Below are 25,295 nucleotides of genomic sequence, written 5' to 3'. Positions count from 1 at the left end.
TCACAATCCATCAGTCCATACTCAAGTCTAATGTTAGTTTCTTATAGCGTCGTAAATTAGATGTGTCTTTTTTTCCCCATCATTAAAACGAAGATGTCTAACTGGACTTCCTGGACACTAAATAAATTCAAATAAATCAGAAATCTAAAATAACCCGCTAGTCTTCAGAGAGCTGTACTTTTTTCCCCCATTTTGAGATAAATAGGAAGCTACTTTCTCAGAAGACATAGTGTGAACTTGATTAAGTTTAAAGTTCAATTCAACCTCACAGTACTTTATGTCGAAAAGCCTTCTTCAGCCTGCAGTCTGTTGAACCGAGACGCATCTTTAATGACATTATATGCTGTATATCTATAGCTCTGTCCAACTGTGAACTCATAAGAGAACATTCGCAAGCAAGTGTGTGACTGAACGTGTGTGAGACACATGCTCACTTCCATCAGCAAACCTTTAATTTTTCCAAAACTTATGGTGCTGTAAAGAGAGCCAACACTGTGAACAAAGTTGCTGCCAGTGCCGGAATTTTCTGCGACTCCATAACTCATGGGCTCTGTCCTAATTTGGGATCTAGGAGGAAGTAAAAGATCAGAGTAGAAAGCCTAGGACTGAAAATAGACGACACATTTTTCACCTCATTCTCTCCCCTGCTTTTTAATGACTATGATGAGAGACTGAAGAAAGAGGACCGAAGGTGTGTTTTAGTCCATTTGTCACATTAACGCAGGATCGAGACGAGCAGATGTGAAGGCAGCTAAATCGAGTCGTTTGCATATCAGCACAAACAGTAAACGGTCAATCAAAACGTCACTTGTAATTGGGTCAGATGTGTTGAAAAAATGTCTTACTAAATGAGATTACTGTAGAATTTGCACACACACACACACACACACACACATACATCTAATACATGCTTGTCTCTGCCTCCCACACCCACTACACAATAACTTCCCTGAGGGATCAAAGCTGTCAGAACGTAGTTGTCAACCTTCCCTCAAAACACACACACACACACACACTGCGGCATCCCTAAGGCACTACCAAAGCAGGCCATTCTTCCTTTTCTCTTGCTAAATATACCCTCGTCCAGACCCTCCTCTCTGATCCGACTCTGACCTACTTCATCACTTTTTTTGCTTTCTGCCTTCCTAACTCTTTATCCATTCATTTTCTCTCCCTCTCTTTTTTTCTCTTTTCTTTCTCTCCAATTCCAATTAACGTGTCTTCCATCATTCCCAGCTCATTATGAGTCTTTAATGAAAACTGTAATGTAGTCAATGAGAACAAAATCACTTGAGATAGAGAACCCTGACTCGTGAATTCTGATAAAAAGTAAAAAATCATGCCATTATTCAGGTGTGTCCGTGATTATGGTGTCATTTATTTTACTCTTTTAATCATTTTAAATGTGGATTCTAGGAAAACACCCATCCAGGCAACAATAAAGCATCTCAGACAAAAATCTCTCTATATCTTTTTTTATTGTTTACATTTTCTGTAGTGTACACATTTTCTTTATTAACATTTTTTATTTCTATAAATAGAACCCAATCATGAACCCACCCAATTTTTAGTCATAGAAAGCAGGCTGCTTATTAGCAGAGGTGAGTAGTGTGTAGAGAGAGGTGGGTAGATAGTGTTGATCTGTTGGTCAAGAACTCCAGTTTGATCCCCCAGATTTAGATATGTCTAATCCTCTCACTCAAGTGAATCTGTAAAATCAAAAACTGTCATTTACGTTAAATGTCATGTTACGCTACACATATTTTCTTGTTGTTTAGTCAGTTTGTATTTACTAAACTATAGATTTAGCTGATTTGTTTTTTTGCTGCCTCACATACTTTTACATCACTGTATTTCATACCTGACACACACACTTGCTGTGATGGAGATAAATGAATTCAGGAAAGAATTTTGACTGTGAAAGATAGAATGAGGGAACCTCTTTGTCTGTGTGTGTGTGTGTGAGAGAGAGAGTTTGAATATGAACAATTAAGTCTAATCTGTGTGTGTGTGTGTGTGTCTGCGTGTGTATATTTTGCTGCAACACTTTACATAACCAGCGCATCACACTGCCTGATGTGTGTATTTGTGTTTTTTGTGTGTCTTGAGATGTTTTCTCAAGATAACTCAAGCGCACTTATGAGATTGTACTGCCTGCTGCCTGATCACTTAATTCCCAGCTGCGGTTGTAAAAAGGAAGAGAAAGACGTTGTTTCATAGATTCATGAGGTTCTACGTTGTGTAATATGTTTCCTTGGTGTTGATGCGATGGGGATTTATGTTTAGGCTGCTGTTTACCTGCTCATTGTGTGTGAGGTCTGGCAGTTCCCGTCAGGAATGAGTCACGGTTCAGGAGTGTTTTTCTTCTTTATCTACTTCTCTAAACTCTGAGTCAGTGCTTTTACTGAGCTCTGCTTACATTCTGTGATCCTATTCTCTTTTATAGATACTCAGTGGAAGGATTTCTGGACAAGAACAAGGATCCACTCTTCCAGGATTTTAAACGTTTGATGTATAACAGGTATAGTGTCACTTTGTGCATGATAAACAATTCAATATGCATTTAAAATATGTATTTGTTAATACAGTGTTAATACAGTGTTAATACAGTGTGGTAGACAGAGAACAAACAGAGAGGACACGCCTTCTTCAATATATACATACACAGAGAACATGCCTCCTTTAATATATACATACACAGAGGACACGCCTCTGTTGATATATACATATAGAGAGGACATGCCTCCTTTAATATATGCATACGCAGAGGACATGACTCCTTTAATATATAATACACTGAGGACACGCCTCCTATGATATATACATACACAGAGGACACGACTCCTTTAATATATAATACCCAGAGGACACGCCTCCTTTAACATTTAGAAACACAGAGTACATGCGTCCTTTAACATATAGAGACACAGAGTACATACGTCCTTCAATAAAGAGCACGTCCCTTTTAGATGACTGACAGGCACTGAGGATACTCCTCATTTACTGACAATGACAGAAATAATAGCTTTTGGGGTGAAATCTGTAATGATTTAAAAATATTAAAGCTGTAGTGTTCTCACAGTTCAGACCCGGTGCTTAAGGACATGTGGCCTGATGGGAAGCTGGGCATTACGGAGGTGACCAAGCGGCCGCTGACTGCAGCGACGCTCTTCAAGAACTCCATAATCGCCCTGGTTGATAAACTCGCCTGCAAGGTGAGGAAGTAATCTTTCAAAGCTATCTCGATTTAGTGAAGGAAAATGATTCATTCAGATATGCTGCAGATTTCCTGATTCATATACTAATGTTGAAAACCAGCATTTTTTTCTAATTCTTGTTCATTTAAAATATTGTTTTTAATAGCTCGCACATAAAGCTAAACAGTTCACCATCTGTTGTGATGACCTTATGGGACATTTCATCATTTGACATTTCCTGATGCTATTTTTTACAAATTTTCTACAATAGTCACAGCTTTGTGTGAATTTGGGACAAGGCTGGGCTATGCAGTGTTTTTGGGTCACAGTTGACGACTGGTTGCTCTCCTTTTGGTCCACTGGGGACACCTGTCCTGAATCAGTCCGGCACAGCCTCCATACTCATCCCTCTATCTTTCACTCTTTGTCATGTATGTATGGTAATGCTTTAAGGAGGTTAGAATCTGTGCATGAGATGATCTATATGTGCTATTGTTTTCATGTGAGGTGGTATTTCTGGAAAACAGCGTTTTCCAAACTGAACCAAAAATGTGATCATTATGAACAATTTGCTCATATAAATGTACTTTTTTTTTTTTTACATAATATAGTATCCAGTTAATATTAAATAGTTATTTGATATACTGAGAGAGGACAATGGGGAAGTACCTAAGAATACAAGGATTTATATATTAGCACCAGCTAAACAAATTCTGGCTGTGCATGTCTGTCTAATTGCTTGTATTTTTTCACAATAATGCATGAACAAAAGTTTGTGTTAAAAGTTCTGTTTATACCGGACATGAGCCATGTGCAAAAAGTTGCAGTGTTACTCAGAGGGGCCTTTAAACCATGAGTTCAGTGCAGCATGGCCCATAAACTACTACACATTTCAGACTGTAGCCCTACTGCAAATTCCAGCTTGATGAAAGTTCTACCTTCCAAAACTATCACAGTATGATAGTTATATCATAAGAGATTAATTTACGTGATCATATACAGTATTAATGAATGCTTACAGATTGGTTGTGTCAAGGCTGGTGTTGATTAAACCAGGGTTTACCTTCATTCATCATGCCTTCCTTATGAAGTTTGTTTCTAGTGTGTGTAAAGCGTATGTTGGACTTGCAGGAGCCATACTACGTGCGCTGCATTAAACCCAATGAGTTGAAGTCTCCGATGCTGTTTGACGAGGCGCGATGCCAGCATCAGGTGGCCTATCTCGGCTTGCTGGAGAATGTTCGTGTTCGCAGAGCGGGCTTCGCATACAGACAGCCCTACGAGCGCTTCCTTCAGAGGTCAGAGCTCATGTACTCATTTAACAATATCATACATACTTGGACAAAACTATTCAACAGCTAGTTATAAGGTAGCTTAATTGTACCAATGATGGTTTTGATTTCAACCTGTTAAATGTTAAACACATGAAAGCCCATTAGTCATTCTGTCATCGGGAAATTCTAGCTGAATCATTTATTTTTGGATTATTAGGTATAAAATGACATGTGAGTACACGTGGCCAAATCACCTGATGGCAAGCGACCGCGAAGCCGTGGAGGCCATCATCGTCCAGCACAGCTTTGAAGAAGACGTGGCGTATGGACATACCAAACTGTTTGTGCGGACTCCTCGCTCTCTCTTCAGTCTGGAGCAGGAGAGAGCTGCACTCATTCCCATCCTTGTCCTCTTCCTGCAGAAGGTAATTGAGTAACACCTTTTGATTTATGTTCAAATGTTCTTATGTACCCATTTATGCTTTAAAGTTAATTCAAACGAACAGATTTTTTTTGTGATACTGTCACTGTCAAGAACAGAGTCTTTTCTTATCAATATTCCATCATGTGGGACGAAGATGTTAATATTCCATATGATTTTCACATATTTCCACTGCCATGAAGATATGAAGACTAAGCACTTGCTAGATAAATTGCTATCTTCAGAGTTTACCTAACTTCCTTGCTCTGTATCCATATTTCTGGTTGCTTGGCAACAGGGTTCTCACGCCTTTACGTGTTGAATCATGCTCATTTTGTTCCCTTCTTCTACTCTAGCAAAAACTTTATACCCCAAAACTGAAACAATCCCAATATAACCTGTTAAAAGTTAAATTTAACAGAACAAGAATTTACAAAAATACAAACTGTTATAATTGTCAAAATTACAGAATGCAAACATTTACTATTTTTTTTTACTTTGTGATTTCTTTTTATGGAAATATATTTCTTTTCCATCTGATTTCTTTTTATCTGTCCATCCTCCACCTTTGTGGTGTGTTTAGGTGTGGCGTGGCGCCTTGGCACGGATGCGATGTCGGCGTATGCGGGCGATCTATACCATAATGGGCTGCTATAAACGCTATAAAGTAAAGGCTCACTTCTGGGAGGTGGAGAGACGCTTTGCTAACGTGCGCAACATGGACGACTATGGGAAGAGCGTGGAGTGGCCGACCCCACCTGCTGCCCTGCTACAGTTCCACAAAATCACACAACACCTACATCGCCGGTATACTTTACCACACACACACACACACACACACACACACACACACGCACATCATATCATTACTGAACAGCAGGGGCTTTGGAAGATTTATGCTATCGTTAGCTGTTTTGTTCTGAAGAGGCATTAATAAATGATTTCTCTTGAGCATTTGGTAACTACAGCGTAGCTGGGAGCACATTCAGCAAAAAAAAACCCCTCACACAATGTGTCACACAAAGCGCAAACATTTCGCTGATTCATCTCTCCTGAAATCTCTCCTGAAATGGTTTTCTCGCTTCTTCTCTTTCGTCCTCTTCTGTCTTTCTTCCTGTAGATGGAGAGCGAGACGGATCGTAAAGAACATCCCTCCATCCGATATGGCAGAGGTGCGGGCGAAAGTGGCAGCTATGAGCGCTCTGAGCGGAGAGAGAGTAGATTGGGGATACAGCCGAGCCTGGGAGAGAGACTACCTAGCCAACGTGAGTCCCTAAACACTCCATTCACACTGTAGTGTGATTTTAGGAAGCTGCCTACACACCTGGCTGCTTTTAAGGACAACATGACCTACTTTTCTGCTCTATTTGTTAAATAAGATATCATTGAATGCAGGTATAAAATATTAAAAATGAAATAACCCTGCATCTTGATGGGCCAGGGGATAGAGTTATGGGTTTTGGTTTGATCTTAGGGTTAGGGTCAGAGTTTAATGGACTTCATGAGTCATAGAGTTAGAATCAACCCTGCTCTCTAACCCGTCCTCTCTCTACTGTCAGTCAAAGAGAGGCTAGCCAATCACAGGTGTATGATTCTGAGATTGGTATGCTGATATCGGAAAATAATCAACACTGGGGTGGTGTATCCCTCAATGCTTTATTCCTCTTATAGTGTAACTGTTTGCCAAATTAAAAGCTGCACTCCAAATGCTAGTAATATCGTCTCAAATGAAATACTATCGTCTTTCAACTAAATGGAAGTATAACCAGTTTCCTCATTATTCCATAGCTGCTATAAACAGTTGTTCCCTCACCAGCCTCAGCTCCAGATTCTTTCTTTATTCCGAAGGCTTTCCCGTGTTAGAAACCTGTTAACTTTTCCAGCTTTACCTCTGACTGTTACAAATTGCTCACACTGGAGACTCCTCCAAAAAAATGCTATATAAACATAATAAACATTACACACGTTTTTAATTTGTTTGTGTAAATTGTTACTATGGAAAAGGTAGCATATTCAGAATCTGAAAGTAGAAGTATTAGCTTAACCTGAACGTTGCAGCTTGAACTCCTGTTAAAGAAAATGAATCATCAGTCGTTAATTAGAAACATTATTTAACTTCTGACCAATCGGAATTAAACATTAAATAGTGCTCTATAATATTTGTAATGACTTTGAAGCCTCATATGTCATGAAGGAAGTGACTTTCTTTCAGAGGTTAGCTGAAGGTTTGGGAGAAAAAAATTCTCCCATGTAGTATGAGTGGTAGGGCAGTTCTAGATTAGAGGTACTTGTGAAGTGGACTAATAGCTTAGTACTTAGTACAAAACTGTAATACTATTTGAAGATGTATTTTATTTTAATTATAGTATATTCTTTAACCTAGGTTTTTAATGTCATGTATTTTATTCTTGGTTATTTATTTTCCTTTTTATTTGTCTTTTTTATTGGGCATTTCCTTACAGGCAAAAGACTCTCCATTAACCAGCTCAAATTTTGTCAGAATCACCAAAGAGTTGAAGAACAAAGATCAGTACAGCCAAGTCCTCTTTTCTAGCTTTGTCAGGATGGTAAGAAACCTTCTCTCTTTAGTCCTCTTTCACACACTGTCTCACACTCACACGGTCATAGTCTCTGTCTCTCACATGCACAAGTTTAATTTAGCCTCCAGATGCAACGGGTGTACTCGTATTGTTCAGGTGGAGCGCATGTGACTCTGTGTGTATGTGTGTGATAAGCTGGCAGGGTAATAACAAGTCTATCAGATTCATCAGATCTATCAGAAATAATGACTGTTTGTGGACTATTTATGGAGGCGTCTTTCTTAGCTGTGTAATATCAGATGCAAAGCTATCTGAGAGAGAGCGTTTCTTAAAAATCTCATTAAATGTGTGTGTTTTCCACCAGGTCTGTCTATTAATACTCTATATTAATAATCTCTCTCTTTATAGCTGAACTGGTTCAATAACACAAAAGACAGAGCTCTTCTCATCACAGACAAGCACATCTACAGACTTGAGCCCAAGAAGCACTTCAAAGTGCAGAAACGAATAGCAATAGAGACTGTGAGTACATCACACACACCCTCTCTCTCTCTCTCTGTCTCACTCTGTCTCTCTCTCTCTCTCTCTCTCTGTCTCACACACACACACACACACACACACACACACACACACATGCAATACTGACAGCAGCCTTCATTTTAGACTTTGATTCACAGTTCAAGAGGAGATTAACTATCAATCAGCCCAAAGGCCCGTGTGGGTGTTTGTGTGTGTGTGTGTGTGAGAGAGAGAGAGAGAGAGAGAGAGAGAGATAGAGAGAGTGTGTGAGGTGTCTGACCTACATTGTGTTAGCCCCGTGAGCAGAATGCTGCCACAATGTGCAAGAAGGATTTGGTCACACTGACAGCAGTGCCAGACTGACTGGCTCTCTCTCTGTTCCTCATACACACACACACACACACACACACTTTTTTTGGTGTGTACACTTCACACATCTCTAACCCTAACAGGATCAGATCTTTATGCCAGGGACAGAGAGCCTGAGAAAACTCATGATGATGTGATGAGAATACCGGCTTCCCTTGGTGTTTAGAATCAGAGTTGAAATCATAATCAAACTCCAGATCAAATCAGTCAGATTCAACACGAATCAGGATCAAACTTTTGAATTTGAAAATTTCAAATTGGAACAAGAATTGGGTGTATGTGTGTGTGTGTGGGTGGGGGGGTATATGGGTGTATGTATATGGTGTCTTGTGTGTCCCATTCAGGGTGTATTCCTGTCACATGCCCAGTGCTGCCAGGATAGACCATATAAGAACTCGAATCAAAATTAGATCAGAATTAGAAACAGAATTTGTATTGGAATCAGAGTCTAACCCTAGCCTAACCCTTGGATATGGAAATTGAATTGGAGTTAGAGAATGAATTAGAAGTAGGATTAGACTATGAATCAGAATAATGGATCTGAATCAGAATTAGAATGGGAATATGAACCCAAATTTTAAATTCAGGGTTCAGGGTCAGAATCAGATACAGCATTGTACCCAGAGTAATATTGGGAATGTTGCATCTTTGTGAAGCTATTAGCAGCTACATAAAAGGCTGTTTATGTTTTATTGGATGTGATCAGCACGGAATTAGTCTAATTAGAATTAGAATTAATTTGAGTTAGAATAAGCATTAGAAATCCAAGAGCAATGAGGATAACAGATATAATTCTAATATATCAATTACACTGATGTAGTATATAAAATGTAGTATACGTGTTACATTATAGATATCAGTGAGATCAAAATATACATATGCAAGAAGAGGTTTATGAACTAAAAACAAAGAGCTTCAATGATTATAAAGCAGAGTTTTCCAGATGATCATTTCTAAAGGCCATATGTTCCAGAGGAAGTAGAACAGACTGTCTGGAGACTAAAATATTAACAGTGGCCGAGTCTCGTGGTGACAGAGTGTGTACTGAATTAAGCTCGTTGCAACATGGCCTGATGCACCAAGCGATTAACACACACAGGCTTATTTTTGGAGGGAACCTGATGCATCAGCTTTAGTGGGAGGATAGCTTGGCATATTTAAATTAATTAGGTTATGTAACCTGTTTAGTGTGAAAGAAATTATTTAGATGCCTAGTGTAGGTTGGGTACAATTATTCAAGTATTTAACAAGGTTAGGGTTTGAGCTATTTCTGTAATATTATAATTCAGGATAAAAAGGTATATTTCATAGTGTGTTTTCAAACCGAGCTGATTAGCTGTTTGAATGGGGTGGAGCTAATTTAGGGGCCAGAAAAATGAAAACAGAAGCTTGAAAGTTAGCAACATTGCATGTATTGCAAATGATCATTTATTTGTTATCAGTAAAATTAGTTGGCTAAAACAGGTTCCTTTTTACTTTTTAAGAATGACATATTGCAACTTTAATATTTTACACTGTCATAATTTCAAATGTTTAAGATTTGTACATGACTGTTTTAACTGCTTTAGGTTACTGGTTTAAGTGTAACAAGTGGAACGGACCAGATGGTGGCTCTACATACTGCGTCTCATGATGATGTGTTGATACACCTGCAGAGGGGTCAGTTGACGACAAAGCAGGACCGCATCGGGGAACTCGTTGGCACGTTGTGTGATCATTTCGCACGGTGAGTCCATGTCTTAAGCGGCTAGTGTGGTCACACCTCAGCTAGGACATCAAAGGTATCAAAAGGTAAGGGTTAGGGTATAGCAAAGGTATCACTCTCTGGTCTTTTTCGTAACACATACAACACGTCATATCATTTTAATTACAGATAGTGTACAGAAAATACTTTCTCTCAAAATGCTAGCACATGGAAAGGATTTTCAAATCACTGCAACACTGATGCTGAATGCCTGTGAGACTGATCTCACAATCTCTGTACTGAATGATCCTCCATCTGTATGACTGTTATTACTGATATACAGATATTCTTTTTCTCAACAAAAATCCTACAACCTTTTAATTTATTAAGTGCATTGTAACTACTCTCTGGATATTGTTTCTTCTCTATAAACATCTATTAAACTGTATTCATAGTAAAAGACACATTTGAGGCATGAGTGATATCAGTTACAGCTCTTTTCACTTGACTCAGCTCACTGATAAGAGTCGGCTATTCCCAATTGACTCACTGCCAAATTTATTTTGACATTTTAACTGGTTGTTTTTCCTTTTTTGCTGAAACTGTTGAAATCTTCCAAATGCTCTACTTTCTAAATAACAAAATACCATTACATCTGATCAAATCTATCTAATCTAATGTGTGAGTCTTAAATGATTAAGACTCTTCAAACACATCCCTTATTTGATTATTACTGTTATTTAGTGCTGCAGTGTCTGTGACTCATTAGGAAGATTAATTCATAATTCATTTAGCTTATCACATCCCCTAATACACAGTCCTATCAATATGCAGGACATCATCGTGCCTCACACCTGAGAGTCAAATACACTGCTCACCGTTTGCACTAATGAACAGCTCAGATGTGTCCATGGAAGCATCTTGATAAAATTACCTAGCATTGCTTACAACTATGAAAAGGTAAAATAAAAAGATTCATATGTCATTCGACACAGACACCGCGTATAATAATTGACTCAAAGATTCATTTCAATGAACCAACTCAGAGTCGACTCAAAGAGCTGACTCAGTTGAGAACAGCACGGCACTTTAATAAACAAATTTAATACCCAGGTTTAGAGATTTTAGAGACCTTTAGAGATCCATCAGTTACAATTAAGTGTAATTATTAATCCTAAGTGAATCCACTTGTGCTTCATGTGGATTAGGATGAATAGATTTGCTGAATATTAGGGCTTATTCCAACATTAATCAGGCAGATATTGTTTATACGTAAAAGACAGCAAATCCATGGTACAATGAAACACAGAATTATTCTTAATACTTACATTTACTTGTATTTAACAAAACAGTTTTAGCCTTACTTGACCCCACACATTCCTCTGTAAAGACATTCAGCAATTTAGCTTTAAATAACAAGCACAATATGTGTGTTCAGAGTATTTTGTATCACAGAGATTTGTGTGTGTGTGTGTGTGTGTTTTGGGGATTTTAACACACAGAATCGCAGTAATAATTTCAGTCATGTGTGTCTCAGTCTTACATGTAGCAGCATTCCTTAGCTTTAAACATTTTTTCACAACCAATCCCCAAGGAGTGATATATATTAGTTCTTCGGCAGCCGGCAGCCGAAGTGTGTGTGCGTGCGTGTGTGTGCAACAGCTGTGGGTTATATAGGATTTAGTGTGTGTATTTAATCACTGTTCCTTAACATTTATTCACAATCTATTGTGCCACCATCTGCGGGCAACCATGAGGGGTCAAGACCTCACATGACATCATCAAAAGGAGATGGGGACTGTGGAAGTGTGGAGGGAAGTGTGTGTGTGTGTGTATTGTCATCTGACCTCCTGCCAGCTCTATCTCTCTCTCACACACACACACACACACACACACACAGAAGAGCCCTGTCTTCTTAAACCCCCTGAGTCAGGAGGCACAGGAGCCCTTCACTAGTCAGCGTTATTCTCATAGAGATTTAAGTGTGTGTATGTGTGTGTGTGTGTGAGGAAGAGAAAGAGAGAGAGAGAGAGAGAGAGAGAGAGGGTCAGTGTTCTGAATCAGCTTAGATTGCTGACAATACTGTTATCTTTTAACCTTGGAAAAGCCAAAATATATAAATTAAGCAAGGCATGATTGATGTCAACTCAAACCTGCATTATAGTAACATGCTAACCCCAAAATAAATTTGCAGTATAGTAGGCACACTAGCCTTTTTAGTACACTACCTTAAAACTACCTATTTTACACAAACCTGAGTTCCAAAAGCAGTTTATGAATAAATGCAAAAAGCTGCAAGGTTATTTAATTTTCTACAATAAATAATGTTTTAAGTTGCCAAAAGTTATTCAGCATGAAGATTAGCTTGTTACACATCAACAATAAAAAATGACTGTGAGCTCTTCTCTTCTCTTCTCTTCTCTTCTCTTCTCTTCTCTTCTCTTCTCTTCTCTTCTCTTCTCAAGTCAGAATTAATGCTATGCTATCCCAACCATGAGGCTAATTAACTCACCACCTGCTTCATTTTTTTTCCGTCTTTGCTGTCATGTTATTCTACTTTTTCTATCTTCATATCTTTGCATGCCCTCTCTGACTGTACGCTAGGCCTCTCACCTGGGACATGCAGAGACATCCTAATCAAAGTATGTCTGTGTGTTTTGGGTGAATTTTTAGAGTCACATTCTGGCCATCTGCTGAGACAGCTGTGTGTGTGCGTGTGTGTGTGTGTGTGTATCTTGGGATGAAGTTTCAGCAGTATTCTAGCTCCAGATAATGATAGTGTGTTATAATGAATGAGAAGGAATTTACTTCTTTAACCGACGCAAAACACCATGAACAACAGCTGCCATGAGTGATTAGTACAGACAAGAATTTCGACACATAACCTTAGTCTTATAAAGTTCTTGACATTTTGAAGTTTTGACAATACATCCACTAAAACACTCGAGTAACTGAGATTTAACTTCAGCACTTGAAGGTAACTGTAAAAATTCTCACAGAATTAGAAAGTCTTGTGAAACATTGGTGGTTCATCAACAGGGGCAAGAAATCGCAGCCATGTCGATTATAATAACTGTTCAGTAAACATCTTTATCGCAAATCTTCATAAATTCCTGATTCACATTTTAAAATGTTTTTGTACGGATATGAGATGATAGACGTAGCACAGTCAGCACCACTTAGCTTCCAAAGAGTTATTACTGCAACTATTGACATATTGATACCATTTTTAACTTAATGAGACCCTCTAGGATAATTTATATTTGAAATGATTTTTAAACCATCTGCATAGGTTCTCTTGGTACCCTGGTCTTCTCCTACCTCATCAAATTACACCAGTATTTGGATTAGCTTTGCAGAATTGCTTCTAAATGTAACTATGTGTGTATGCTGACTTGTGATAGACTTACACTACCTCCAGGGTGTGTTCCCACACTTACTTTCTTACACGATTATCTCGTACCTCTAGGGATTGAGGTTTGATTCCTCCCTTTGCCCTGTGTGTGTGTTTTGAGTTTGAATGTTCTGCTAGTGCTTTGGGGGTTTCCTCTAGGTTCTCTGGTTTCCTCCCCCGGTCCATAGACATGCCTTGTAGGTTGAATGACATCTCAAAATTATTCGTAGTGTGTGAATGTGTTTGTGTGATTGTGGCATGTATTGGGTTGTCACCCTGTCTAGGGTGTCTCCTGCCTCGAGTGTTGAGGGATAGACTCTAGGTTCTCTTTGACCCTGTTTGTAGGATAACCACTGCTGAAAATGGATGGAGGTTGCTGTATAACCTCACAAATATGTTTTCCACAGTTACAGTGGAAACGTTTTTTTCTCTCTTCTCTTCTCTTCTCTTCTCTTCTCTTCTCTTCTCTTCTCTTCTCTTCTCTTCTCTTCTCTTCTCTTCTCTTCTCTTCTCTTCTCTCTCAGTCTCATGGATTAATCATGATAGTCTAAAAGTACATTAAAATTCAAGGAAATTGGGTCTGATATTTTAAAGGAGTAAAAGCCATATGATGATAAATGTATCACCATGACATGTGTTAGTTGTTTGTCTGAGGGTCTGTGATGCACCATATGTGTGTGACGCACTTTCTCAAAGCCCACACTCACTTACTCACACACTCAATCATCGTTTCTCATTAGCACCGGTTTACTTAAATGTGCAGCCATAAATAAAGTGTCAAGTATAAAAAATCAAATATAAAATTGAAAAAGCAGAAAGGACCTTCAAAATTCTAATTTTATTTGTCACATACATAATCGTACATAATCATAGTCTCTCTGTGATGGCCTTCAGGGAGCGGAAGCGCTTCCCTGACCTCAACAGAGAGAAAAGTCCATTGTTGGGGTGGCTGAGGTCCTTCACGATCTTCCTGGCCTTGGTCCAGCACTGCTTGTTATAGATTGAGTGCAGGTCAGGGGGCTTGGTACAGATGATGTGCTCAGCTGATCGCACCACCCTCTGAAGAGCTCGTCTGTCCTGCATGGTGCTGTTCCCGAACCAGGTTGTGATGTTTCCCGTCAGGATGCTCTCTATGGTGCAGGAGTAAAAGTTCCTTAGCACCTTAGCAGGCAGTCTAAAGTCTCTCAAGCGTCTGAGGTGGAAGAGACGCTGCTGGGCCTTCTTCACCACGGTGTTGATGTGACAGGACCATGACAGGTCCTGCGTGATATGAACACCGAGGTATCTGAAGCTGTCCGCTCTCTCCACTGGGCTCTCGTTGATCACAAGGGTCTGATAGTTCCTCTCCTGCTTTTTGCTGAAGTCCACTATCAGCTCCTTAGTCTTGCTGACGTTAAGGTGGAGGTTGTTCCTCTGGCACCAGTTCTCCAGAGTCTTAATCTCCTCCATGTAGGCCGTCTCATTGTTGTCGGAGATCAGTCCGACCACAATGGTGTCGTCAGCAAACTTGATGATGTTGGTGGAGTTGGTAGTGCCCATGCAATGTAATGTATAGCTATCATTATTACATAGTCATAATTACATAGTCATTAACAAACAACCTGTAGATTTATGTTTCATATCCAAATATGTATCCCAAATAATTCTAAATGATCACTTTTAAATCATGCAAATTTGCGTATGTATACGCTGAAAACATGGTATATAAGATAAAAACAGCACTCGATAGTGCAGACTGACCATGTGATCAAAGACATTGCTAGTGCAAAAAAGGAAGAGATAGCAAAGAGCAAGAGCAGAATGGAGGCTGAGATAAAATCGCCAGAATGTCAAAACAGCTCTGCTCACATGCTGAAATGTCCCATATATCCCCTGAGCCCAGCACTTTCAGAGACCCCAAACATACAGACAAGAACCTGAGCTCGTCCAAATGTGTCTGAATATAATAATAATAATAATAATAATAATAATAATATTCATTGTGTCTACACTTATGAGTCATTTTATATGGTTCACCTAGTATAGAGGTTATTTTCTGGTGTACATTTAGACATATTTATCCACAGCAACTTATTATTTATGCAACTGAGCAGCTAAGGGCCTTGCTTAAGGGACCAAGGGAGGAGGTTGGTAGTGGTGCGAACACCCAACCTTCTGATCACCATCCTAACCACTGAACTACCACTCCCTATGCGCTTGCCTTATTTTCTATGCACATTGTGTTAGCCTTCTGTACAGTCTGTCCAAGAAATGAAACTGCCCCAGGACCTGCACTGAGTAGAGATTATTGGGTGGTGAACATTACTAGGACAGTAGTGACATCTACATCTAGCAACTTTTAGTTATAACAGTATGCCAATGTTTATATAATATGTATTTAGAGTCCGATTACACAACAACTTAGTGAGTTTTTTTCCTTTGTATAGGTCATGTCTCTGAGGCGAGGTTGCTGGTTGAGGTTTTTTTTGATTAACGGTGTCCAGAACTGGGTTTTTCAAAAATGTCTACACCACAAGCATGAAAAATATGGTGCATAATATCTTATTTATTTTCCTTTGCTGCCAAATGTGAAAGGAAGTAACAAAAACACAAGATACAATTTAAAGTTATATCATATATATCACGAGATTTGAACTCAGTTGTGTTACTTTGGACTGTTGTGTACACCCACTCATAGCCTGCACTGAATCCAGTAATTTGTTAAGACTATGTTGCAAAGTCATTGTTGTTACTGTTAAACCTTTAGCAGATCTTGTGTGTGAACAAGGTTTGGAAGAAAAAGCCATGGAGAATTTCTTGAAGGACTTTTCCCCCCGTTGGCACTGGTGAACCTTAGGGAGCACATGTGATATGTGTTGCACTGTGTGTGTGTTGTTTGTGCTGTTGGTGTGCAGCCACAGTGATCAGAATAATCAGTTCTTTTGTTGCTATGTCTGACATCATCCCCTAGGGCTTAGATTTTGTTTGCATCTTTACATGCTGTGTGTGTGTGTGTGTGTGTGTGTGTGTGTGCGTGCATAATGCTCCTAGAGAAAGTAAAACCTGTTACATGACCTTCATCTGATCATTGGTGTCACATTACTTTAAATCTTTATAGTAACATTTCCAAAGTCTTATAGAATCTGTTTCAAGGTGTATTGAAGCTATGTTGTCATTTCCTTTCATTTGTCACTTGTCTGTAGATAAAAAGAACATTGTGGGGTTTTTTTTTCTATTAGAAACATCACATGGTGAGCCATTTTGTCCTAGAGATTCATCACTATTTCCCAGACACAGATAAGCACAGATTCATACAGACTACTCCACTGAGAGGGTCGCAGATGTTCCTGCATCCCTGACAGTAGTTGCTTGGCAGCTCAGGAAGTGTTAATTAGGTTGATGATTGGGTGAGGCAGTGTATGTGTGTATGTGTGTGTGTGTGTGTGTGTGTGTGTGTGTGTTTGCTGCTGAATCTCTCCTGTTTTTCAATGGGTCCTTCTGGACTCCTGTGAATGTTGCAGTCCTTTAGGGGGTTTCGGTCTTGACATATAAAAAAGGATTGTTCATGACCACAACACTGGCTGCTTTTTATGAATTGTGTTTAAGGGTTTGTTAGACAACCTATCCTCACAGACACTAACTGCCTACTGTCGTATGTGAATGGTTTTAGCTGGAACTTGGTTTTCCAGTAGTCTTGACATTTTAGTGAAATGGAATAGTCTCCAAGAACATCTTTTATAAACTCAGGAAATGAGAGAGGTGCATTAATGAAACCATATAGCATTACTATATATTCATGGTACCTGATCTATATATGCCAAAAGCCATTTGGATATAGAATGTCTGATATAGAGTTGTCCATGGCTTGTTTTAAGCAGGGCATGATCTAGGGAGTGTATTGTTAAACAACAAATCACTAGAACAAGCACAGGATCTTAGAGAAGGGAGAGCAGCTAAGCTTTACTCAAGACCTCATGATATTTTGGTGTAGAATTATGGCATCAGGGAGACCAGGCAAAGATTTTTCCATGTGATAATAGTGTTGTGGGTTTGTATCCATGGCAATCCTAACACAAAGGAGTAATTAGCAGACTTGGTAACAATAAGGACAGACACCTCACTGTGTATGACACTAGAGTCAGTGATTCATTTATCTACTGGCTTGCCATCTAGGGCTTGACGGTGGATCAGTGTCTTTACTGTTATTGAGTTACAACTCCAGTAAACATTATTGCTTACATAACCAAGATGCCTTACTAGCTCAACACTGTAACTAGGATGGATTCCTTAATGGGTCCATTTGTAAGGATAATGTTGGGCCAGTTTGATGTGCACAACAAAGATGAACTTGTTTGAATCTTGCTGCCAGAACAAAACCAAAAATCAACCTCAATGAGACCAAATCTTAGGTATGACATGGATCAGAACTGACTGTTAGGCTATTTAAGATCTGAGAGTTTCAACTGATTTGGTTATATTCAAATTTGGCCCAAATTCTAAATGCTTTGAAAGGTGTAAATATAGTAGGTTGCTTGTATTTTGGTCAAGAGTATGATGTCTATTATCACAACTGAATAACCAAAATCATCTTCCTCCTATGGAGCATCACCTCTCTCTCTCTCTCTCTCTCTCTCTCTCTCTCTCTTCTCTCACTAACTTCTTCATCTCATCCTGCGTCATTCCCAGAACAAGTCAGACATCTGTTACTCAGCATTGCCCTTTCCTTTCCGGCTCCTTGCACTCTTCCCCCACCTCTCCTGCTGTTCCATCTCCTCATTATTTGATGATGAGTTCTAACCCTCTTCTTTCACTCTGTCATTCAAAAAACTCTCTCTCTCTCTCTCTCTCTCTCACACACACTCACTCACTCACTTGCTGTCTGTTATGCTCTTTCACATAACTCCCTCTTTGTCAGTTAGAAGTTGCAATTTTGCTTCCGATATGTTCGGTGCCTTCACAATTGCAGGCTGGTAGATCTTCTCCTGAAAGGCAGTTGTCCTTTTAACAAGCAGGGGGTTCAGAGAGAAGGATGCTGGGTTTGGACAGGGCATGCTGATTAGAGAGGTTTTTTGACAGGAAAGAAGAATGTCTTTCCTCTCCTCTCATCTGCTCTCCTGTCTTCTTTTCTTTAAAGTCACAGAGAGGAATTGCTGCATCTCCAAGGTCAGGTTAGAGTGGTTTTGATTAACAACAACAGAACTGCAAAAATGGGTAGTAGATATTAACGCTGGCCTTATAATAGCAACGTAATCTTAGCCATTGAGTAAAGCATTTCCAAAAGAGTATTTCTATTTTATTACATTGCATTACATCATTGGTTTTCGCCATCCATTTATCACTCTTTCACAATTTATGCTGGTTCCCTGGTCTCATTTAGTTTTAATTTAGTTTTTAGTTTTTATTGCACTGCAGGAAAAATTCATCAGCTGAAATCAACCATAAAGAACAGACACCTAAGAGACTACAACGTCATAGCCAGACTCCTACGAGAACGCAAAAACAAACGGCGTGATGAGGCGCATTGATGACTTTGTGGTGACAGCAGGGCCTCGGGATGATGTCTGCTATCGCTTTGCCAGTCTCTGAGTGGATTTTCAGAATGACAGATGAAAACACAACAGCTGAACTCATGGCATGCTCCAAAAAGCAGAGGTAGAGAAAACAGAGCATGACATTATCACTGGAGGTGCTCTGGCCTCTTACATGGAATAAAGCACCAGAGCCACATGCTCACACTGTCAGACATTGTAAAGACAAAGTAATCGAGAAAGGGCGCAAGGATGACATTTTAATGAATTATGGCTGTGTCCCAATTCTGTTTGTGTGCGTTCCAGTGCTGCATGCAGCCTCTCATTGGCTAATGAACACTATGTCTCAGAGATGCAAATGAGGAAAAGCAGGTCAAAAGAACCGCAGACGTGCTGCATCGCTAATCTCAGAATAGCGTTTCTACGTCGAGCAACAGACAGAAACCAATATTAGCCAGATCCTTGTTTTGTTGGTGATTTTTTTGAGCAGTTGATTGTTTGATGTAGATATAAGCAATGAAAAGAATGAACTGTGGCTTCTGAGCACTGAGCAGCAGGGAAAGTGTAGCACAGAGGATTGTGTGCATCATAGTTTTTCTTTTATTTTCATAGTTGGGCAAAGCAGCCCATGTGCTAATGAGGGCATATGAAGTTTATGAGAAATTGAAAGCATGAAACAGAAGCAATATGAAGACACAGGATTTTGAGTCTCACCTTAGCTCTGTTTCCTCCTGGTACTCTAGCTTCCTTGCCAAGTCCAAAGACATGAGTTTGGCATCTCCAAATTGTCCATAGAGTGTGTCTGTGTGTGTGGGTGTGTGATTGTGCCCTCTGTCCAGGTTGTCCACCGCTTTGTACCCCAAATCCCTTGGAGTTGAGCTGTGTCTGATAGCCAACACACAACATATTCTTTTTCATTTATCTTTATTTCTCTAAGGTACATTTCTGGCACAATTTTATATTCCAGCAACTGTCATTACATACATGAATAGCATTTTTCACTATCTTGCAGCTGGGGGTCAAAGAAAGGCTACGTTCATGAACAGGCATGTCTATTTGTTGTTTTTGTGCAGTGCTGTGTGATGCCTTCACGGCTTTTATTCGTCCATCATCAGAAAATTATTCACAGTATTCTGGTCTTCGTCACTGTGATTAAATTACTTTAGTTTGTATTTTGAAAAAAAAAAAAAACCAGAACCAAATGTGCATCACAAAATATGGTCTGCAGGTGAAATAATAAACTGTGAGAGCAGGCGGGATTAGGAATTACTCCTTTGGGAATAGTGATGTGACCAAGTGTACCCAGAACTTTGTTCCAATTTCCAAGTCAAGATCCAGTGTAAAAGTGCTTTGGCTCGGAAAAATCATGGATGCCCAGAGCAAGGTCATATTTGGTTGCCAAATGAATGCATATTCTATGTAAATCTGGATGCATATGAATAAGATCTGCATTAATTATAGTAATTAATAAAAAGAAATTATGCATGATGTAGGTTGCTCATCTTTTCTCATAAAAGTGATTAATTACACTGGCCTTAGCTTGTTTGTAAATTTGAGCTGAAATCAGCAGAATTTACAAAATTTACTTACAAAGCTGTTAAAACATTAAAATCAAATTTTATCAATTAGAAATGAATGTAAAGTGAATTCTGTTTGCTATTGATTATACTTAGAATTCCAAGCTGAATGACCATTCATTTCTGAAAGTACACCACAAGTCCAATGTTTTGGTTGCCTGGAAAGGTAATAGATCAGGTTAAAAAGTTGTCATGAATGTAATGTTTCCTATTAGCATTAGCTAATACAGGAAACTAAACAGCCAAACTAGATTTTTATTCCAAGGGAGGAGACGACTGTGTAGCCTATAGCTACTACTATTATTGCTGGAAACAATGGATTTATCCAAACATGGCACGTAAAAATCTATCATTTCAGTTCACGCTTCAGCTGCGTATAAAGCTAGTTTGATTTCGGTAAAGTCAGTGGTTTATTCTTTTTCATGGATGAACCTACTTCTCTGCTACACAACTAATAATCAAAGAATACTAGACACGGAATCTGCTTCACACAGTTCAGTCCAACCAAAGAGCTGCAGTTCTTTCACTTTTCCCCAGTATTCCTCCAGTGAATATGTTAAAGTGAGTACTGCATTCTGGAAATGGGGACATGCACTGACACCCAGTGTCCTAGTTCGCCTTTTCTGGCCTAAATGTCATATTATTTTTGCCTGCATCAAATGGGACATTTTCAGCCCCACATTACACTATGTGAAACACTTATGTAACAGCCATATGCACTCACACACACACACACACACTTATATGTACAAGTGACTTAATGTGATGTGGTTAATCCTGATAAAGCAACCCAAACATCTTCGTTCATAAACCCTGAAAATAAAAACATACTGTTTATAATAATGATAAGAGACAGCTACTATTACCATCTTGTAATAAAGAAATGATCTGTGAAAAACCGGATTGAGAGAAAAAAAAAGAACCGATGAAGACCTGTTCAAAGGTGGAAGGAAATGGAAAACAGGAATAAGGCAGGACCTAGTCATTTCTAGACAGAGAGTTCTTGCAGTAGGATAATTTTTAGATGCATAGCACTACAGTCACACTCACACGCTGTGTGTGTGTGTGTATGTGTGTGTATGTATGTGTGGGAGTACTACACCCAGCAGCAGCAGCCTCTAAATGGCCATCAGGATATTTTTGTAGCTGAAAGTAAGGCCTAGGTGCAACGCAGTTACAGAAATATTAGCTCTGAGATGTGCTGCCTGTTCAGTGAAATATGAGAAATGGTATTGTGTAAAACGTTGACGTTGTCAATTGCACCATTGCACAGAGCTGCACGCTATCTATCTATCTATCTATCTATCTATCTATCTATCTATCTATCTATCTATCTATCTATCTATCTATCTATCTATCTATCTATCTATCTATCTATCTATCTATCTATCAGATAATGTTCCAGCAGGCAAAAACATAATATCAATAATATAATTAATCAAATAATCAGAGTTTCATGGTGTCAGGAACTGCTGGACTGTTCCCTGCCAGGCCTGAGGAAGGCGCTGGCAGGTGAACCTGAGAAGCCTGCTTGTTCGTGTGTCTTGTGATTACCTGTCCTATTGTTCTCTCCCCTGATTGTCTCACCTGTACCCAGTTTACCCTAATGTCTAGCCCAATAAATAGGGATCCTTTTGTGCCTGTCTTTGTCTGTGATTGTTTACTGTTATTCGTTCCGTGGTTCCAGTCCGTCTATGCGCCTGAGTTGATCTTGTTACCTGTTCCGTCTTTATTTTCCTTTTTTAACCACACCATGTCTCGTATCCTGTTCGTCTTCCCATGTCGTGTCTTCATGTCAATAAAAACAGCGCTTCGCCGAATCCTATGTCTGGGTCTGCATTCAGCCACGTGCTAGCATGGGCATACGCACCACGGATGGCCAGGGTTCGAGCCCCGCCTAGGGCGAGGATCCCGGCCATGACACATGGTTCCCTTTTTCACTATTATTCACATTAGAAATATAGTCAATGCATACTTTACAGTTTTCTCTGTATTTTTATTAAAGAAGATCTAACCTATGGTTGGAAGAGAAAAAGAAAGAGAAAGCACAGGTCTGTCTCACGTTTCATACAGTAACCACAAACTTTCTCTTTTTTTAAAGGCCAGCTTCTAACTCTCATTTCCGTTTATTATACTTTTTATCTCGGATGATTCAAATGCGACCCCTGTAATACCAGCTTCAGACTGAACCACAAGGTCCTGATAATTTTGCTCCTAAATGTGGTGAACTAGCGAAATTACTTTTCCTCTTCTCGTGATTTTCAAGAAATGTTGATGATGCAGCTTATTATTGAATTTCCAAATATTTTCTGGGGTAATATTGTTCACATAACAGGCTTGAGTGAATGTTGTGGCACCTAAATGTATGTTTTTATAATAAAATATAGAATAGATGAGATACGGATATGGATGTTTCCAGCATGAAATGTTGAATTGATTTCATACATTGATGAAAGAATATGATTTTTAGACAATGTGTTGTTGTGCCCACTGGAACAGATTTCTAAGGTTTGAGTTATTTGAGCACTGTAGGCTGTCATGATTTTAAAATGTAATGAAACTGAACTGGAACTGGAGCCTCCTCAACATCCAAAGTCAGTGTCTCAGTAATGCTCTTGAATGGATGAATGAATGAATGAATGAATGAATGAATGAATGAATGAATGGACACAAATCCCCACAGCCACTCTCCAACATCTAGTGGAAAGCATTCATAAAAGAGTGGAGCTTATTATGACACTGAAAGGGAGTAATTCTGTAATGGGATGTTCAACAAGGACATGTGAGCGTGATGCTGAGGGCTTCTTTTTATTATATGTGTTACATCATACTATTAAATCATTAAAAAAAACAGTACTGAAGTGTGTTCTTTTATGTTTGTGTGTTACAGGGTGAGAAACACTCCTCTGACTGTTAAAGTGATCTCCACTGGCATCCAAGTGCACCTGAGCGGTAAAGCAAAGACCGTGACGGTGGAGACGAGGCCCGGACAAACCACAGTTGACTTCAAGAAAAGTCGCTCAGGATTCACTTTAGTGCTTCCTCCTTAGTGAAATGGTGTCTGATTAGCCAGAATGACTCAAAATCAGGGATATCATTGCAACATCAGGGATATCATCTCTCACTGAGAAGAGCTGACTGCCGAAATCAAGAATCTTTAAAGATAAACATGTATTTAAAATCCCAAGGCTTGCACTTTTTAAAATGAATATTAATAGCTTTTTATTTGTAGATGTCTTTATAAATTTTTTCCATTCATTCAAGTTTTTCATAATCATATAAAAATAGCATTGCTATAGGATACTATGCCATGTTCTTAAAATGATTGGAGCAGTATTTATATATGAGGATATATATTTTTGGTGCACTTTGTACAGACTGATAAACAATCATGCATTGTTTGCAACATTAACACCAAGTATTAAAATTTTAATAGAGCTACTATATTTATCATATTTTTTTAAAAAACAAGTTGAATTTCAATTCATCAACTCTCATGAAAGGGTACAAAACATTAGTCCACAGAGTTTTGTTGAGGTCCCAAATCTGACTGGTCAGAATATTATGAGGTTATATAATTCAAATCACAGATTTGTATTAATTCTGTTATCATTGTTATATTAATAACTATATTATAGGTTGCATCACACCACCCCATCATTTATTATTTTTCTAAAATAGCACACCCCCAAGTGTTTCATTCCTTAACTAACACTTTTGACAGTTGTATTTATAGTTTATTCCACATTTTTTTCTTCTTATTTGTTTAATGTTGAAAAAACCCACAATATGCACAAACAGCAAAACTAATTATTGATATGATTTGAGTTGTTCCAGTTTGGGAAGAATTGAGAGAGTAAATAATTTACAATTTGATGATCAAAGTAAGCTTTCACATACTTAATTGAAAGATTATAAATGTTTTGATGAAGGACATATCCACGACTCCTTCACTGGGACTGAGAGACACAGAGGCCACGCCTCCTTCACTTGTACTGACAGGAACAGAAGACACGACTCTAAACTGGGAAAACAATAAAAAAATAAACACAGAGCTAGCTAATAATAACAAAAGTAATAATGAAACTGTGATTCAGCCTTACACAGACAGATCCATTCAGTCCAGACGTCTCTTCATCCATTCACATGCTGTTTTGAATCAGTGCATTTGCACTGTAAAGATGTAGACAGGCGCATGACTCATTTGTCTTTCACATCACAAGTGTTAATATGCGTGTTGTCTCTTGTATAGTCTTTGTGCAGTCTTCGCAGTGTCTCACCTCCATTCACTTTCATTTTCACACCTTTTCCTACCTGACACAGGACCTTTTTTTTTTTCCTGGGTCATCAGGGAGTGTAGAGAAACAGAAAACCTGCCCTCACTTATTGGCTTGTCTGATCTGTAGCTCAGAAACATTCCGAATCAGATCAGGTAAGAATCCATTCTCACTTTTCTAAAGCAAGAGGCTGTGCAGACAGGATGATATCTTCTCTCTGCATCAACACTTTAAACCCATCTACCCAAAATATGAGTCATCTCTGAAGCTGGCTGGATCGCAGGTTTCAGCCCCGCATGTGTGAATCCTGGTCTGGATTTAGTCTTTTGTTCATGATGCCTGTTCTCTAGTTTCTGCTTGAGTTCACTTTTCTGTCCAGAAGCTTCAGTATCTATGTTCTTTTATTTGCTAGTGTGAGTCTGAGTAAAATTCCATTATGCCATAGCAGGTAGCATTTGACTATGTACAGTATCTCTCTCTCTCTCTCTCTCTCTCTTTTGTTCTTATAGTTTAGAATTTTTCTTAGTTAACTGCTG

At 38.9% G+C, this 25,295-nt stretch overlaps 1 protein-coding gene across 1 annotated transcript in view; it reads left to right on the top strand.

Moving 5' to 3' along the window:
• myo1g (myosin IG) overlaps nucleotides 1-23,935 on the top strand; it is a 36,832-nt gene extending 12,897 nt beyond the window's left edge. The window contains exons 13-22 of the mRNA XM_058404965.1: nucleotides 2,447-2,521; nucleotides 3,083-3,215; nucleotides 4,329-4,495; nucleotides 4,689-4,896; nucleotides 5,476-5,699; nucleotides 6,013-6,157; nucleotides 7,355-7,459; nucleotides 7,841-7,954; nucleotides 9,889-10,046; nucleotides 23,373-23,935. Coding sequence (XP_058260948.1) covers nucleotides 2,447-2,521; nucleotides 3,083-3,215; nucleotides 4,329-4,495; nucleotides 4,689-4,896; nucleotides 5,476-5,699; nucleotides 6,013-6,157; nucleotides 7,355-7,459; nucleotides 7,841-7,954; nucleotides 9,889-10,046; nucleotides 23,373-23,532 — 1,489 coding nt within the window. The 3' untranslated portion in view covers nucleotides 23,533-23,935. The remainder of the gene's footprint in view (nucleotides 1-2,446; nucleotides 2,522-3,082; nucleotides 3,216-4,328; nucleotides 4,496-4,688; nucleotides 4,897-5,475; nucleotides 5,700-6,012; nucleotides 6,158-7,354; nucleotides 7,460-7,840; nucleotides 7,955-9,888; nucleotides 10,047-23,372) is intronic.
• Nucleotides 23,936-25,295: the final 1,360 nt, after the last annotated feature.

The sequence above is a fragment of the Hemibagrus wyckioides genome, linkage group LG12 (genome assembly GCF_019097595.1).
Source record: "Hemibagrus wyckioides isolate EC202008001 linkage group LG12, SWU_Hwy_1.0, whole genome shotgun sequence".
NCBI lineage: Eukaryota > Metazoa > Chordata > Actinopteri > Siluriformes > Bagridae > Hemibagrus > Hemibagrus wyckioides.
This window is presented reverse-complemented; position numbering and strand designations above follow the sequence as displayed.